Source organism: Pelecanus crispus, chromosome 6, assembly GCF_030463565.1.
Source record: "Pelecanus crispus isolate bPelCri1 chromosome 6, bPelCri1.pri, whole genome shotgun sequence".
NCBI classification, from domain to species: Eukaryota; Metazoa; Chordata; class Aves; order Pelecaniformes; family Pelecanidae; genus Pelecanus; species Pelecanus crispus.
In genome coordinates, this window is record NC_134648.1 from 73,275,648 (window position 1) to 73,292,177 (window position 16,530).

The 16,530-nt window shown below is 44.5% G+C and overlaps 1 protein-coding gene across 1 annotated transcript in view; it reads left to right on the forward strand.

Moving 5' to 3' along the window:
• The window catches only part of MDGA2 (MAM domain containing glycosylphosphatidylinositol anchor 2), a 423,597-nt gene that overhangs the window by 365,092 nt on the left and 41,975 nt on the right, over positions 1-16,530 (forward strand). The window contains exon 11 of the mRNA XM_075713071.1: positions 5,984-6,132. Coding sequence (XP_075569186.1) covers positions 5,984-6,132 — 149 coding nt within the window. The remainder of the gene's footprint in view (positions 1-5,983; positions 6,133-16,530) is intronic.

The window sequence follows — 16,530 nt, forward strand, 5'->3', positions numbered from 1 at the left end:
GAATATACCTAAGTTGTCCCTAGCTGGCTATCCACTACCTGAAGTACCCGTCAGCTGAGTAAGTCTGGAATACTGTGTCCAGTTTTGGGCCCCTCAGCACAAGAAAGACATTGAGGTGCTGGAGCGTGTCCAGAGAAGGGCAGCGGAGCTGGGGCAGGGTCTGGAGCACAGGGCTGGTGGGGAGCGGCTGAGGGAGCTGGGGGTGTTCAGCCTGGAGAAGAGGAGGCTGAGGGGAGACCTCATCGCTCTCTGCAGCTCCTGGCAGGAGGGGGCAGGGAGGGGGGTGTTGGTCTCTTCCCCCAAGTAGTTAGTGATAGGACGAGAGGAAATGGGCTTAAGCTGCGCCAGGGGAGATTTAGGTTGGAAATTAGGAAAAATTTCTCCATGGAAAGGGTGGTCAGGCATTGGAACGGGCTGCCCAGAGAGGTGAGGGAGTCCCCATCCCTGGAAGTGTTCAAAAAACGGGCAGAGGTGGCACTTGGGGACATGGCTCAGTCTGGTCTACCCTTGATTGGTTTAGTGTGGACTTGGTAGTGTAGGTTAATGGTTGGACTGGGTGATCTTAAAGGGCTTTTCCAACCTAAACGATACTATGATTCTATGATTCTAAGTCCTCACGCTCAATACATCTTAGAAGTGAGTATACCCTTGTCCCACCCAGAAGACACATTAGTGTTTGGGAACTGCTACTCAGAGAGGACCTTGGGACATACGTTCCTTTGTGCCACACTAACTAATCACCGTCATGTCTGCAGATCAGTATTTCTTGAGATCTGGTATCGCGTCTCCCTGAAGTCCTATTTCAGACTTTCATGGAAATTAGTATGTAGTAAATTTTAACTACAGTGGTAGGGGACAGAGCGGGGGACTCTTATAAAGCCTTTGGCTGCAGTCTGGAGGAGGGTCTGTGGGTAGGATGTTCTCCTGGCTGCTGACCTGCTGGGCATTAAGTAGAGATGCAGAAAATACACCAATGACGCCCAATAACAAAAGCTGTCTGGCCTCTTGAAATTAAAGACACAAGAAGGAAAAATCGCTGCTTGCTGCCAATAAGCACAGACCTCTGCAGTGTTTCTACAATTCAGGAGCTTCAGCAGGGCTGGGATGTGCTTGTGAATCCAGATGAATGGTACTGGTGAATTGGGTGTTGGGTTTTTTTTTTGTCTTCCTGCTGTGCTAACGTGAGGAGGGAGATAGCTAAAATCCTGAACCACCCCTGTGTGCCCGGGGCTGCAGTTAGCTGTAATTGATAATTGTGGTCTTCATATGCAGATGCATTCAGGTTGAGGGAACAACAGCGACAAATGCAGCAGGATTTGTAATTGCGGTGCTCGTGCTGGGTGGCCTCTGCAAGTGTGCTAGGGAGGAATTCACACTTTATTTTAGCTGTGTAGCCTTCAAACGCAGCCCTTTGGTCTGTCTCTTTATGCATTTTTGTCTCGTGCAGGGGCCAGCCCAGACAGACAAAACTGCGTTCAGTATTACCTCTGCTTACCCCGCTTCCACCCTCCCCTCACATACAATCCCAGCCGTCCCTATTTTGCACATGCTACATATTCAGAAGGTGAAAAAAATAAATGTTTTGCTGGTGATAGAAAGGAAAACAAACAATATACTCCACATCAAACTGTGTCATGTGTCCTCTCCCTGGCAGAGCCCCAAGCATCACAGTTACTCAGATTCCAGCAGTGCGAGCACAGAGGGAGGGATTAATTAAAACTAGTACATGTTAATGGAGCTCTAAACCCGACTTCAGATTGCCTTAACAGACAGAAAAAATATCATGGCATTAAACTCTCCTCCCTCGGGACCTGCTGGAGTGGCATGTTAGTGAGAGGCTGCCCTTTCCAGGGATGTGGCAGTCCTGGATCCCTGGAAAGCTGCCTGCAGAAGCTGCCCTGCCTTCACCCTGCCTTTAGTCCTTGACTGATGGCCATGGCACGCTGCTCCTCTCCACAACACCCTCCTGAGGACCGAGAAGAGTTTCACTGTTTTACCCTACATACCTGAATCAGTGCAGACCTGGGGTCCCTCCCAGTGCACCAAAATCCCCTTCGATGGGCAATGGAGGAGCGGTCAGTTGGTCACGGCTTCCTCCAGTTAGCTGAAGCCTGGCGGGGTTTGGTCCCAGGGGCAGGCTGAGCTCTGCCTGCCCGACCTGAAATGTTTTAATAAATCCTTGAAAGCTACGAAAGCTGAAGGGAGTGAGGGGAAGGCCATTTTTGCTGCTTGTGCTTAAAAAAGGTAAATGATGTGTCCAGAGAAGGGCAGCGGAGCTGGGGCAGGGTCTGGAGCACAGGGCTGGTGGGGAGCGGCTGAGGGAGCTGGGGGTGTTCAGCCTGGAGAAGAGGAGGCTGAGGGGAGACCTGATTGCTCTCTGCAACTGCATGACAGGAGGGGGTAGTGAGGTGGGGGTTGGTCTCTTCTCCCATGGAGTTAGCGATAGGATGAGAGGAAATGGGCTCAAGCTGCACAAGGGGAGATTTAGGTTGGAAATTGGGAAAAATTTCTCCATGGAAAGGGTGGTCAGGCATTGGAACAGGCTGCCCAGAGAGGTGGTGGAGTCCCCATCCCTGGAAGTGTTCAAAAAACGGGCAGAGGTGGCACTGGGACATGGTTCAGTCTGGTCTACCCTTGATTGGTTTAGTGTGGACTTGGTAGTGTAGGTTAATGGTTGGACTGGGTGATCTTAAAGGTCTTTTCCAACCTAAACGATTCCGTGATTCTATGATTCTATGATGTGATCCAGGGAAGTGTTTCCTGTACTTGGAACAAAACAAGGGGGGGTTGCTTTTGACGGAAGGCAGGCAGGTGCAGGCAGAGCTGGCAGCCCCAAGCGATGCCCCGTTGGGGTATGAGGGACAGCAGCCCCACGCTCTGCGTGCATGAGATATCTCTGCAGGTGGGGAATATGTGATAACCTCTTCCAAGCGTGGCCAAGGCTTGAAGCTGGCTGCTGAGCTAACCTGTACTGCAGGTGGTTTCCTCCGAGTAAGCTGCTGCCTCCTCACAGTCAAGTCCTGCTAAACCAAGGGCTGTTGTTAGGTCTCTTACACTCTTCACCATCTCTTTATTTCTCTAGTGGAGGATAATCTTTGCTGGATGGCATCACCTCTGGAAGCGGCACGGTTGGGTGGTGGCAGCCTTGGGGTTTTTGTCTGGAATCAGAGCAAATGGTCATGGTGACGGGGGACACCTGCCAAGCCCAGGCAGACTGCCTGCGTGTCTCATATCTCCTGCTCCTCCAAAGGCAATGTCTTCTTTTTTTTAGTACTGTAAAACACAGCCCAGCTTCTTGTACTTCTGAAGTTTGCAAGTTAAGGTCTTAATGTTGTGTTGTTGAATTTTCAGCATCTCCATTCGCACCAGAAATCTCTTCTGTTCGGAAGGATTTAGAATAATGCAACTCTTCATGAGTCCTCATTATTTCTCAAAAGGTGACTGGGTTGTTCAAGTGCCCATATTGTGACAAGCGTCTAATTATGGCTCCTTTCTGTAGACCCCCAGAGATTCCATTATGTCCACCTGCAGTAGAAGGGGGAAGATTATAATTTGCATTCAGCATGAGCTTTTCTCCATTATTTCCACTGCACACAAATAAGGAAAACAAATCTTATCAACCACTGATCCTCTTTTCATTTATCTTACATTTCATTTTTTAAAACAGCAGTTTTGCTTTGCTTCCTTTCCTTGGAGTATTGTTGTTTGCTACTTCAGCGCTAGCATATCTGCTCTAGTCGGGTCTAATTGAATGTGCACCTTCATTGGGCAATCTGGCAAAAATATCTTGTCTAAAAGGGCTTTTCATCCTTTGAAAAGAAAAGCATGGCTGGAGGGGATGACACACCCAAAGATAAAAGCTTGATCAATAACCACAGGATTGGTATATATTCACATGATTTTTCCTTTGTCCCTTTTCATTTTTTTTTTTTTTAATGCTCTTTTCCCCTCTTCTCGCTACCTTTCTGATGACTGAAATTCTCAGACTTCTAGGTCAAAATGCCTCCCCATCCATCTCTATTTATACCTGTAGAATAGTTTTGAGGAGAAAATACCCAAATATATTTTGAATTTTGGCACAAGCTCCTAATATCTGAATTAAAGGAGGTGAGTAACGAATGCATACCCCTCTCATAGGTCGACATGAGCAGGCAGACCACGTCTTCCCATGAGGCTGTCCTGTGTTTTTTATTGCATTTCATAATTACTCCCACTGACAAAATCTCTGCAGAAATAGGAGGAGGACAGAGCTATAAGCTTTGGTAGGAGAAAGACCTCATTCTGCTTCTGTTTTTGTCTAATGACAAGTCTCTTTTAGACCTTCACAGGTGTTCTTCAAGTGTTTTGGTTTCCCACGTTCCATCTCCTTTTTGCATAATTCAGGTGACAAAATGTAGCATTTAACACAGCAAAGCCTGGTTTGTGTTTGCCCCCATCCTGTTCCCAGTAGCATTATACTCAAAGCACAGAAACTCCAGAGAAAGGAGGCAGAGCCAGGCAGGGCAGAGATGGACCTGTTCCATGGAAGGCAGTCATTCAGTTGAGGTTTTGTTCCTGTTGAAACAGATCCAGGGTGAAAACTGGTGATTAACAACTCTTCCTACAAATCCAGCCGTTAAAACTCGTTTCAAGTCAATCCAAACCTTTTTGCTTTAAGAAACGGAAGCGATGCTGCGTTGCTGGTATGGCATGCCAAAGAAAGAGCAATGCAAAATGACTTAGAAATAGAAAACTGATCTATCGTTGTCACGTATTGGTGTGTGCTCTAATGTTGTTTGACTTTCCTTTAGGACAAATCCACTGACATTTTGGGGGGTTATATTGGAATTGCATATTCCAGTGGAGTGAAGTTCCCTCAAAGGTTTTTGCAGACACTCTTGTCCCTACCGCATCTGCTCGTAGCCTTTATAGACTCAACATCTTGGCCTGTACTGAGGTGCCTGGTGGTAAATGAGATGTTCTAAGATGGTGCACATGGCTCCAGCTACGGCTCTAGCAGGTCCTGGGTCACTTACAGCTCTTGTGTCACATCTTCCACCCAGTCTAGATGGCTCAGCTACCCTGCTGCATCTCAGGTGCCACTACATGCCCATGGCTAGGCAAACAAATTGGGCACTCTGTGTCATTTTTGCTGTTATAGACAAATCACTCTTTATGGGATACTCTAGAGGCACAAGGGTAATTTGGATGTAAAAGTGTCACCAGTATTTGTGGGTTTAAGTCAAAGGGAACTGAAATTTAGTGAATTCCAGCAATGCTTTGTCATGTGTTTGGGAAATCATCCTTAGGTATTTCACGTTTTAAAGGGTGAAGGTTATAATAACGTTCTGGTGAAACACTCGTGTACCCAAAATGTACTGTGAGATGTCGTTTCCCTCCGTTGCGCAAACCGGTTTGTTCAGCTAAATAATGCGCTGTAATAGCGTCCACATCTGCGGGGTTGCAAGGGACGCTCGTGTGCATTTTCACTTGGGAAGTTAGAGAGAGGATGTGATGAAGGCAGCAGCCGCTGGAAATATCCATCTTGTATTTCCAGCTCACGGATGTCATTTCGTATTATTTGTGCCAGGTACGACAGCTGCCACTGAGTCTTTCTCTGCTCGGTGTAGTGCAGATCGTTTTGATATCTCTATTTCAGTCAGCTGGGCCATGAAAAATTAGTGCAGAGGCATGTTACATGGCTCCAGCTCGCCTTTGCTAGGAGCTCAGTTAATTTTTCCACTCCCATGCCCACACCTGGGCCATGGATGCCACTGAGGAGCGAGTTAATGGTAAAGGCAAACCATTGCCACGGATCCTTTAACAAAGTGGATGGAGGCAAATAATTCCACCGTGCCTTTCTGGAAGATATTTAACAAAATAACTCAAAACACAGGGGGAGAGGGCAGTTGCAGGCTGGGTCTCAACACTCGGCTCCAAAACTGGCTGCCTGATCATTCTCTGGTTTCTTTGTTCTCCCCATTTTTGTTCCTGTCTCCTACAGGCAAAGCCTATGCTCCTGAGTTCTACTACGACACCTACAACCCCCTGTGGCAGAACAGGCCCCGCGTCTACTCCTACAGTCTCCAGTGGACCCAGATGAACCCCGACGCTGTGGACCGCATCCTTGCCTATCGCTTAGGGATTAGGCAGGTGAGGAAAGAAATTTATTCATGCAAGACGTGCGCTTTGAGTGCTGACCTCTGTGAGGACCGCTGAGCCTTTATTTCATTTCATTTCATTTCATTTCATTTCATTTTATTTTATTTTATTTTATTTTATTTTATTTTATTTTATTTTATTTTATTTTATTTTATTTTGGTTTGGTTTATTTTGTTTTATTTTATTTAATGTCTTTTTTTCTTTTTATCTTGTTTTATTTATTTTTTCCCCCTCCTCCTTTTTGTCTTCGGTGAGTCAGAGTTGTTTCTCCTCCTCCTGGATGGTTTGCTGCCATCTTGCAGAAGTAGTCCTCTGCCGCTTGCAGATACTGGAAACTAATTTGCACATTTGCAGTGTGAAATGCAGACATTAAAGAGCTGTTCCTCAGAGAGTTTGCAGAGGCTGTGGCTCAAGATATGCTAGAAAGGTTACATGAAAGAAACTTGCAGTGAAATGAAACTTTTTGTCTCTATGTATCTACATATCTTTTATTAGGTCTTCCATGTAAAGAGATAAATACAGGGATATCTGTAGTTTTCCTATGGAAACTCGTGGTGATCCTTGAGAACCGAGACACCTTGCTTGACCACATTAAAGCCGATCACACTTGTGTCTCCATAGATTCACTGTGAACTTTTCAATGGGAATTAGCGTTGTTAAGGAAGCGTGGGCCCAACCCACTCGCAGAGGAATTGTTAAATTAATGTAGCCATCCCCATTAATTTTCCCTTAAACATTGTTAAAAGAAAAATATCATCTGTCTTCTGTGAAGGTTATTGCTACAAAGCTTGAGTTTTAATAGTCAATTAAAGTGAAAGAACCAATCTGTGCATTGCTTAAACTCTCGTTAAATGGCAACACCTCTGCTTACTCCCCTTCGCAGGGCAAAGTGATCTTTGCACTCGCACTTTCCTACAGCAAAGCCCATACAAGATCTGACAATTTTATGTTCTAAAGGCAGGAGATTGTTGCACCACAACACCTGTTCGCGATCCTGTCTAGAGTCTGTCCGTGCCAAGCGCTACAAATGTGCCAGAGATTGACACTGATGGCTTGGGTTATGGCATTGCTAAGCTTTCTCAAGGGAAAATACATGGTTTGAAAGCAACGCTCCTTGCGACGAACACCTCTTTGGCCACCATGTCCACCTCCCAGTCATATCTTACCAGCTGGGCTGCCAGCCACGTGCTGGCAGAGGCGGCCGTGCTGTGCCGTGCCGTGCCATGCCGCACCGCGCCGTGCCGTGCCGCACCGTGCCGTGCCGTGCCGTGCCGTGCCCGCTCAAGGTCGCAGGGCTCCCACCACCCCGGCTCCTGGGCACGCGCCCCTGGCTCCTGCTCCCGACCTGGACCTGCTGCGGTTGAACGACGATGTTTTGCTGCTTACTCATGAGAATCTATGTGATATTGTTTCGGTCTTGTTTTACACTCTCCCGTTGAACTTGCTTTTCTTTAAATGATACCGCAACTGATTGATTTGGAAAGTATATGTTTGGTTATTCAGTGCCTGAAATAATAGCTTCTGCAGGGAGAAAGAAATCAGGGATTAAGACAGATTCTTGAACACATGGTTTTGAAAATGTAAGTGCAGAAGTATTTTGTTATCCCGCAGATCTCCTACTGGGCTGAGCTTTGTAAGCTGCAAAATAAATACGCAATTTGAGCATGTTATTTGTGCTGAGTGGATGGGAGCTTTGCTTGTGTAACTTCCGTGGTAGTTGTGGAGTTGACTGGGACACGTCCAGGGAATGGCTTTGATACCTGGAGGGTGCTGACTCTCCTTCACTTGGAGTTTGTCTCTGCCTGAATCTAATTTGAAATGAAAATTGGTGACTTTTAATACATGTTTATGCAACTGATTGCATCATTGGGCCCAAATCAGTTCCGTTATTCCCAGTACCCAAAGGGAATTATTAAATTAAAAAAAGAATGTCTGAAGTAAAAGAATATATAATGAAATGAATTGCATTAGGATTTTTAGCTTCTTTTCTCCATTTCATTTTAATTTACTTTTAATTATCTATTTATATAATTATCTGGAGTTACTTTAATTTCCTTGACAACACTGTCTGTCAGGGTAATCAAAACATTTTCCTTTCGTCTATCGGAAGCCACTTTTAAAACGTGGGTGATTTAGAACCTAGTGAGCCGTCCAGACACGCTTGTCCATTATTGCAGTAATTCTCCCTGAAACAGTGGCGATAATTAAACTACTTTTTTTTTTTTTTTTTTTTGGACACCTGCCGGTACTGGCTACCAGCAGATTGCCTTCTGACCTGTTTGTGTTTAGATAGTTTATTTGATCTAGCAATGTATTTTTTACTGGGTTTTTCTATTATTTTACTTAAAAAAAAAAAAAATGTGGGGATAAGCATCCTTTGGGAATGGCAGAAAGCACCGCTCAGAGCCGTGCAAAGTTCATGACAGAAAGAGGTCGGGGGGATTTCCAAGTCGAAGCAAGGGTCTGAGCGTGCTGCTGTTGTAAAAAATGACTGCTCTTAATCTTTGTTTTAATCTCCTAATGCATCGCAAAACCCTGCCAGTGGGCTATGTAGTGGGTCAGTGTGTTGGTGCCTGCCTGTGATTCAAGTAGCAACATTATCTTTATCTGATCAGTAAATTGCTTTTGTATTAAGAACGCTAACATCAGAGCCCAAGCATCGCTTCCTCTTTACCTGACCTGTACATTGCTGCTTCGCTTGAGGCAGAATCCAGGTGGTATTTTGGGAATATTTAGCTGATAGCAGGTTTAGGCGTGCTGAATTTTCTGTGGAATTGTTAAAGTCTGTCATATTGACAATGTTTTTAATGCCATTTTATAAAAATCAAGTTTCTTAGCAGGCGCAGAGTGGTTTAGCCCTGTTTTTGTGTTTGCCAGGTGGTTATCGAAAGCAACGCAAAGGATGTGCTAAATAATGGAACTGTTAAAGGGCAAAGGAGTCCGATAATAGAATGTGGCAGACTAGGGATTGACCTTAAAGACAAATTGTCCTGCTAGGAGTAATTGGATTACACAGCGTTATAACAACAGGAAGGTATCTCTGCTGGTTGGCATGTAGTGAGATTGTAGAGCTGGAGACGCCTCTGCCTTGACCAGCTCAGGCAAGCAGAGTTTTGAAAAGTTCTGCTGGCAAAAGAAACTACCGGAGAGAAATGTCCAGTGCCAGAGGTACAGTGGAGGCAGAAAGCAGGTGGAACAGAGATGCTGAAGCAAAGGAGCTCTGCCACGCTGAGGGGGGACGTACACAAAATAATTCGGTCCTGTTTGCGTAGAAGCGTGAGCAGGAGGTACAAGCTATTTCACCATGGATGCCAGGAGCAGCTGTAGGGCTATTGGGACCTTCAGGATTCTGTGGTTGCTTTGTAACAGTGAAAATATATGTTTGAAGAACAAAGCTAAACAATTTAAGAAGTGGATTGAAAATCTGTAAGAACCGCTGCCTTTAGATGCATGTCATCTACATGTCTTTCATCAAGATCATGGCACAGTTCACCCCCCCCCCCTGTATTTACAGCTACAAACTGCACATACAGCACACTGATGGTGAGCAGAAGTTTGTTTGGTCGCGTTTGCCCTGCTGACACGGTACTGTGTGATGGATTCTCTCTCCTGGGAGACTCAGGGAGGAACAGGAATTATTTAGAGCACTTTGCTTTCTGCTCGAGCCCAGACACTCCTGTTGTGGCCTTTTGGGGATTCATTCTGTGCTTGACATTATTTTTTAACAAGCACAGGCTCTTGCCTGTGTTTCTAGTTGACACAGCACATGGACAGTGGCTTCCCAGTGCTGGAGTTTAATCGGCTTTGAGGATGCTGAGCTGCATTATCTGCCAAGTCTGCTGTGACGGAGCATCTAGCCGCCAAGCAGCGTGCACGGCTGTGTTCCTCTTTAATTGAATAGTCACAAATAACTGTTGTAAAAAATGGGGCACTGGCTAAATGGCCATGGAGTTTACTTGTTGAGTGAGTGTAAGAGCTGCTGCTCTCCACGTGCTTTGGTAGCGCCCAGAGCCCTCGAGCATGTCTTGAGGAGATGGCACAGCTCTGCAGTATGCATCCAGGCCCCGTCCCTCCAAGGAGTTTTTACAGGTGTGGTCTTCTCCTCATGGAAATTTCTGACTTGTTCACTTAGAAAAAGAAAGCATTTAGTCGATGAGAGTTAATAGCAAGGGACCTGGTCTGATTTGCAGTTCTTGTAAGAACAGTCTAGGCAGACAATTTTGGCAGGGTAAAAGGGACTTGAAGGGGTTGGTCCCTTTCTTGAAAGGAGGAAAGCCCTTGAGGACATGGATTCAGTCTACGGCTGGTCCTGCAGCCAACCTTCAGCATAAAGAAAGATTCAGAAGGTGGCAGAGAAATACCACCATGCATATAATATCTACTTCTCTTGGGTCACCAGAGCCAAAGGAAGCAAAGATTAAAGCATTCCTTTCACTAGCATGCATTCTCCTGCATGTTGCCCAAATTTAGAGAGCATAAAGGTGGTGAACAAATATCTTGGTATATGTGGGCATGTGCAAGTGCATCTGCCATCTGAACTCCACAGGCCAAAGAAGGGAAAGAAAGAATTGAGCCCGTCCGTTCTCCCCTCCCAGTTTTCATGAGCTTTTGCCAGGCCGGCAATGAGAGAAGGACACATTCCTGATCCAAGAGCAGCACATCATTCTAGTACCTCAGAACATCAGTAGCAATTTTCCCACTGCTGAAGGGAAAACCTGAATACAGATCTGAGCAGAAAAAGAAGAGATGCATGGAGCCTAAACGAAGGTCCATTTTAGATGCTCCTTTATGATTTCCACAGTCTTGTATGGCAGAGTAAGTTGGAAATTAGGGATACAGTGAGAGCAGGGTATAGTCAAGAGGAACAGGTAAGAGCCTACAGTTGTTTCTTGGCAGAAAATAGGGGTGATACATTTCTTGTTTGAAGATACAGATATGAAAGCAGAGGAAGAACAAATGAAGTTAACTGATCTCAGCAATCCCAACCTAGTCATGGAGGGGTTCTACAGCTTCTTCTGCAGGATCATGTCCATGCAGCGTGTACGCAGCCTTTACCTGGCAGGGCAAGTCCAGTTATCTCCTAGACGGGCCCATGTTGTCTGTTGTGGTGACCACAGAGGACAGGATGATATTAAAAATAGAAGGACTTTGACATCTTTGCATTCCGTGAGTACAGCTCTTGGACACACAGGGATGTGTCTGCAGCGAATTAGGGCTCAGAGTCCACCTTCTTGGTGGTGTTCAATAACCCAGATCATTGCATGGCCCATTGCCTCTGTGGGACCTTCTCCCTCTCCAGTCTTCTTTCTTTGGGGCTTGCTTTAATTTTCTTAATACTCCTGGAATAAGGCTGCCAGACTCTACCCTACATGAATCACCAGAGCAGTCACACATTTCTGTCAGATCCTGCTTCTTGTCACCTACCTTGTCACTAGTATTAAAATGAAGGCGTGTCTCAGGCACAAGAGGATAATTTAATAGTAGGAAAGCAGGACACAAGAGAAACTTGTTCAGCATTTTAAGCATTGGTTAAAGAGAAGTTGAGAGAAATTGGCACTGCAAATGCTGGAGAAGTTCTTTGAGAAAAAAGCAGAGCCTGACTTAACGATATATTGGGGAAGCCAAGAAAGTGAAAAAGGGAACGGGAAGGTCCCGTCAGATGAAGAGAGAGTCACAAGAAGACAAAAAGTGTCATTTTTCTGCCTGTAGAGTGAAAATGGAAATAGATGAATGGAAATCGTTATTTACCGAAGTACTGTATTTAGAATGAAAGTCACTTATGAGAAGTTTGTTTATTTTAGCACACTCAAGGTCCCCACCTGATGGGTAGTAATTCTCCAGATGTTCCTTCTATCAGGATCACGGTGCTATCATCACACAATCTGCTGCAAAGGGGAAGACGTTTGCGAGCTGGGTATTTTCATTGGGTTTGCTACAGAACATGTAAAATAGCTATACATCAACACGCATACAAAAGTTGTATTCAGAACCACTCAAAAATAATTACTCACATCTGTAGTAATTAATTCCAGGGGAGGAAGTGAGAGAGTTGAAAATTCACGTGTATATTGGAATATTTCTAATGTTGTTTTCATGAAAAATTTTAAGCCGCCTTCTGCAGAGGGGTATAAGCTGTCCCAAGGATTTCACAGTGTGCATTTCTTTCTGGAAGTCTGAACAAGGCTTTGCTTTTTTCCTGTTATGTCTGCACTTGTGAAATGAGACAGAGAGAGTTTGGCAAAAAAAAAAAAAAAATAAAGAGTGCAACATGCAGAGGCACGTTCCTTATTGATTTTCTTGGATTTGGTAAATTGAATTAGAGAAGCAATGGTTCTGTTTTACAATTTTCAGTTTGCAATACTGATACCTCCTATGCTTATTCTTCACAAGACTGAGGCTTGAGTTTCAAAATAGCAAGCTGCGGGCTGTCATTTGAGATTTGTACCAAACGCTTTTAATTGACGTTTAACAATGGGTACATCTCCCAGTCTTCAGATAGATTAGGCAAATGCTTGTGTATAATTCTGAAAAAAAAAAAAAAAAATTCTACTGATTCCATCTTAAGAAATTCAGAGGTAGATGTTACACACATGAATACACCTCTTCCTGTCAGATGCTGACGTTCTGACTTTGGTCCCATGGTATCTTCGCTACCAGAGATGCTCCTGGCTGTAACCACCCTCCCTGGTCGGGGAGTTGAGCTGTGCGCCTCCAGCGTAACCAGTCCGCTTGTTTTGGAGGCAGTGGGCTGTATTTTCTAGATATGCAAACAGAAAACACCCCAGACTGAGCTGTGCCCATTCACATTACCATGAAATGTGGACCATAAAACTAAAGTCCCTTTCTTCACAAAAAAAACCCCAACCCTTACAGGCAAAATTTAACATATTCCTTTGATCCAAGCAATTACTGCCTGCTGGGACTGCCTTGGTTTGGTTTTCATTATATAAGCATAAACGCCTGCTATTTCACTACTGATTTTAAGACCTAATTCATATTAACTTTTTAGTCGGGTTTCTTACGGAAACAAGACACACAAGGATGTCCTAAAGGTGCTGCCTGTGATTTCTGAACCCAGCTCTTCTTTTTGGCCAGACCTGACAGGGAACAGAGGTGCAGCAGGCAAGGAGGGTCCCACCAGTGTTGTGAAAGCGTGTGGACCAGTCAAGGAGAAAGATGTAATTATAGAAAAAAAATTGAAGGGTAGGATCACATTAATCAAAAAGAAAAAAAACCCATGGACCTGGGGCAGACTGTATGAATTCCCTAGCTTCATAGCAAGCTCTGTGGATTCTCCTTTGGGGATACCTTGCATTTTTGGGCAATATCTGGTCTTTCTCTTGAGGATGTCTATATGTGTGTATTTATACACTGCAGGAGCCAGAGATCTCTGTTGTCAAGTCTCATTCTTAACTTTTGCCAACAATGGCAAAGTAGTAATTCCCTAAAAGACAAATCCTGCATGGGGAGGAGCTCTTGTGCTTGAAGCGGTGATGTTGACATAACCTGAGTTTTTCGTTGCACGTTTCCCTTCAGTGAAAAAAAAATACAGACTTATTTGTACTCAGGAGCATATGCTGTCACCCCACACTGCCAAAATCGAGTCCCACTCTGTAGCCTCAGCCTGTCACACTCAACTTTCATTTATTCTGTCTCAGCAGAAAAATCTGCAATATGAATTGATTACTGCTGACAAATGCAGTGTATCAGTCAAACTTTAGGAAAGATGCAGGAGAAAATTGAGTGAACTGAAGAGCAATTTAGTGAGAGAAATTACTCAAGCTGGAGGAATTTATTTTAGTAAACAAGTTATTTGCTTTCAACTACATTTAAACTCTTGTGGTAGGGCTGGGACTCCCCTTCCTGGCGTACCTGCGCGTGCACTGGAGCACAGCTCTGGCTCCGCGTGCTGCAGCCAGAGCCGGGGCTGGAGTGGCTGAATTGCGCGAATCATCGCCACCATCCAAACAAGGATGTGCTTTTCTTTAAATTGGCGAGCCGCCCCCCTCCAGCAGAAGCTGGGCCCTTGATGAAAACGTGCTCCGCTTGCAGTACAAACAGCAGATAAGATGGAATGTGTGTTTTCATGGCTGCTTTTTCACCCTGCTGCTGTGTAGTTGTCCAATGAATGCAAACAGCAGGCTGTCAGGAGTTTAAAATGAAAAAAATATGATTACCTGGAAATATTTTTCATCACCCTGCTTATTCTTTATATAAATTCCTGTAATGCAAGACTGTTTAAAAAAAAAAACGCTGTAAATGACAGCAATGGTTTTCTTGTTAGTGTTGATTTCATATGATGTCATACGGTGGTTCAGAAATATTAAAGGATTTGCAAAAACGAAAACTAACAGAGAAATAGAGCAATGAAACTTTGAAAATTGAAGTTCTACATAAAAATTATGGCATATGTCCTTAGGCAAATGCATCACAATGAAGAGTTGTGCGTCTGGCGCGCAGCATGCTTTTCGTCATAGTAAAATATAGCATAAATAAATATTTGAAAAGGCCTTTGAGCATTACGGAAATTTAATTCTGATGAAGGATGCATCCTCTTTAGTGAAGATGGTTTCAGAGCAGCATCAATGCCTAAGAATCGTAAATAAATTGCATAGTATATTGCAGGTGCCCTGTTAAAATATATTAGGATATTGGGATAAAACTTAGCAACATCTGCACTTGCTCAAGGCATAGTTCCACCATCCCAGGAGTTTACCTGCACCCCAGACAAGCCGTGGGTGCTGAAGGAGAGGTGCAACCCAAAGGGGAATGGAGGTGGAAGGTGTCTGAGCCAAAGGTTGACCCTCAGCTGACATTTTGTGTCCCCTCACATAGCATTCTTCCCTGAATTGGCTGAGTTCTTTTAGACTATTCGCACTTCTGATCTTTGTATCATCCCACGTCAGTGAGTTCACCGCTGCCGCTGCCCCTTGCACAGCAAGTGAGCATTTCCCTAGCACGCAGCATTCACGCACACAGAAGTACTTGAAGAACTGTGTTTCTGACACCATCCAGTGTCCCAACATGAAATAATTCCAGAATAAAGCTGTTTGAACTGCTGAATAAATGTTGCTCACTGAATGAGCTTCATCTCTTTCCCTGCGACAGTTCCATACGTGTCCTTAATGTCTTCTTTGCTCTCCCACATTCAAGACCTGTTCTAAAGATGGATTTGCTGCGTTCTTCCTGTGTTGGTAGGTTACATCCATGCCTTATTTCGTGAACTTGTAATGAACTTATTTTCACAGCATTCATCTGAGATAATTTTATGAAACTGAAACACAGAGAAAGGTCAGAAATATTCACTGATAGTGAGGCTCGCTTTGGGAAGGGGATTTTAACTCTGCGTATTTAGAGGCAGCATCAAGACTCACGCTCAGAGATGCTTCACCTGAAATCTGGATGTCCCCTGTCACCGATAGCAGATGCTATCACCCTTATGCTGGACTTGTTTGTGCAGTGTCCCCTTACCACCCTCCTGAGACATCTCTCCATTTCCGTAGGCTTTGCATCTGGTCTCCTGGGCAGGTTATCTGCAAATTCAGCGCTGCGGCCAGATAACGGGAGGGCAGTGGCAGCTCTTGATAGAAAGATTAAAGAGCATGGCAAAAGAGCTTGGACTCCAAGGGAGGCAATGGTCTTCACCAAAGTCTATCAAGAACATGGAGTTTCACTGCACAATGCTTCACAGTGAAAAAAGGCCAGTTAGTGTTTTTTCTGTTTGCCAAGTATTGAATATTCATTCTATTTCTGGTCTTCTGGTAACAAATGGAAGTACTCTTGTGTGGCAAAGCAAGCTGTCACTTCTCTTAGCATCTCCCCTCTGCACCAAGATGAACAATTCTGGCAACTTATAAAGGGAATATTTATCTTCTGAGCTTCCTAACATGTTTCTAAGGCCACTCAGGTTGAGTAAGTATCTGCATGTCTAGACGGTGCATGAACTGAAACTATTAAATCTGTTTGAAGTCTGCCTGGATTTTCCCAAGCGCTGTTAATGAGTGCATTTACAAAATGAGCGCTGCGGATCTTTAGGTGTAAAAAATAAAAATGAGATGAATCGCCTACTTACCAATGATCGAAGCTGAGACTTCACCAACATTACTCCCCGTGGGCAGCCGGTGCAGGACAGACCCCAACGCTGGGAACTCTGCAGAGCAGGTTTTCCTCTTGCTGGGATGCTCCCTTGGCTCCTGCCTCCAGGTTTCTGCAAAACCAGCAGTTACCTTTGTGGAGTCTTACCTCTGTATCAGTCTTAAGCTAATAGATTAGGAATCCCAGATGTGTGCTAGACACTTGGGTATTTTTGACTGGGCATAGTTTCGCTGTCTCTCACCATAAATTCTGTCCTTACTGAAACAGATTTACATAATTTAGGAAAAAAATAAT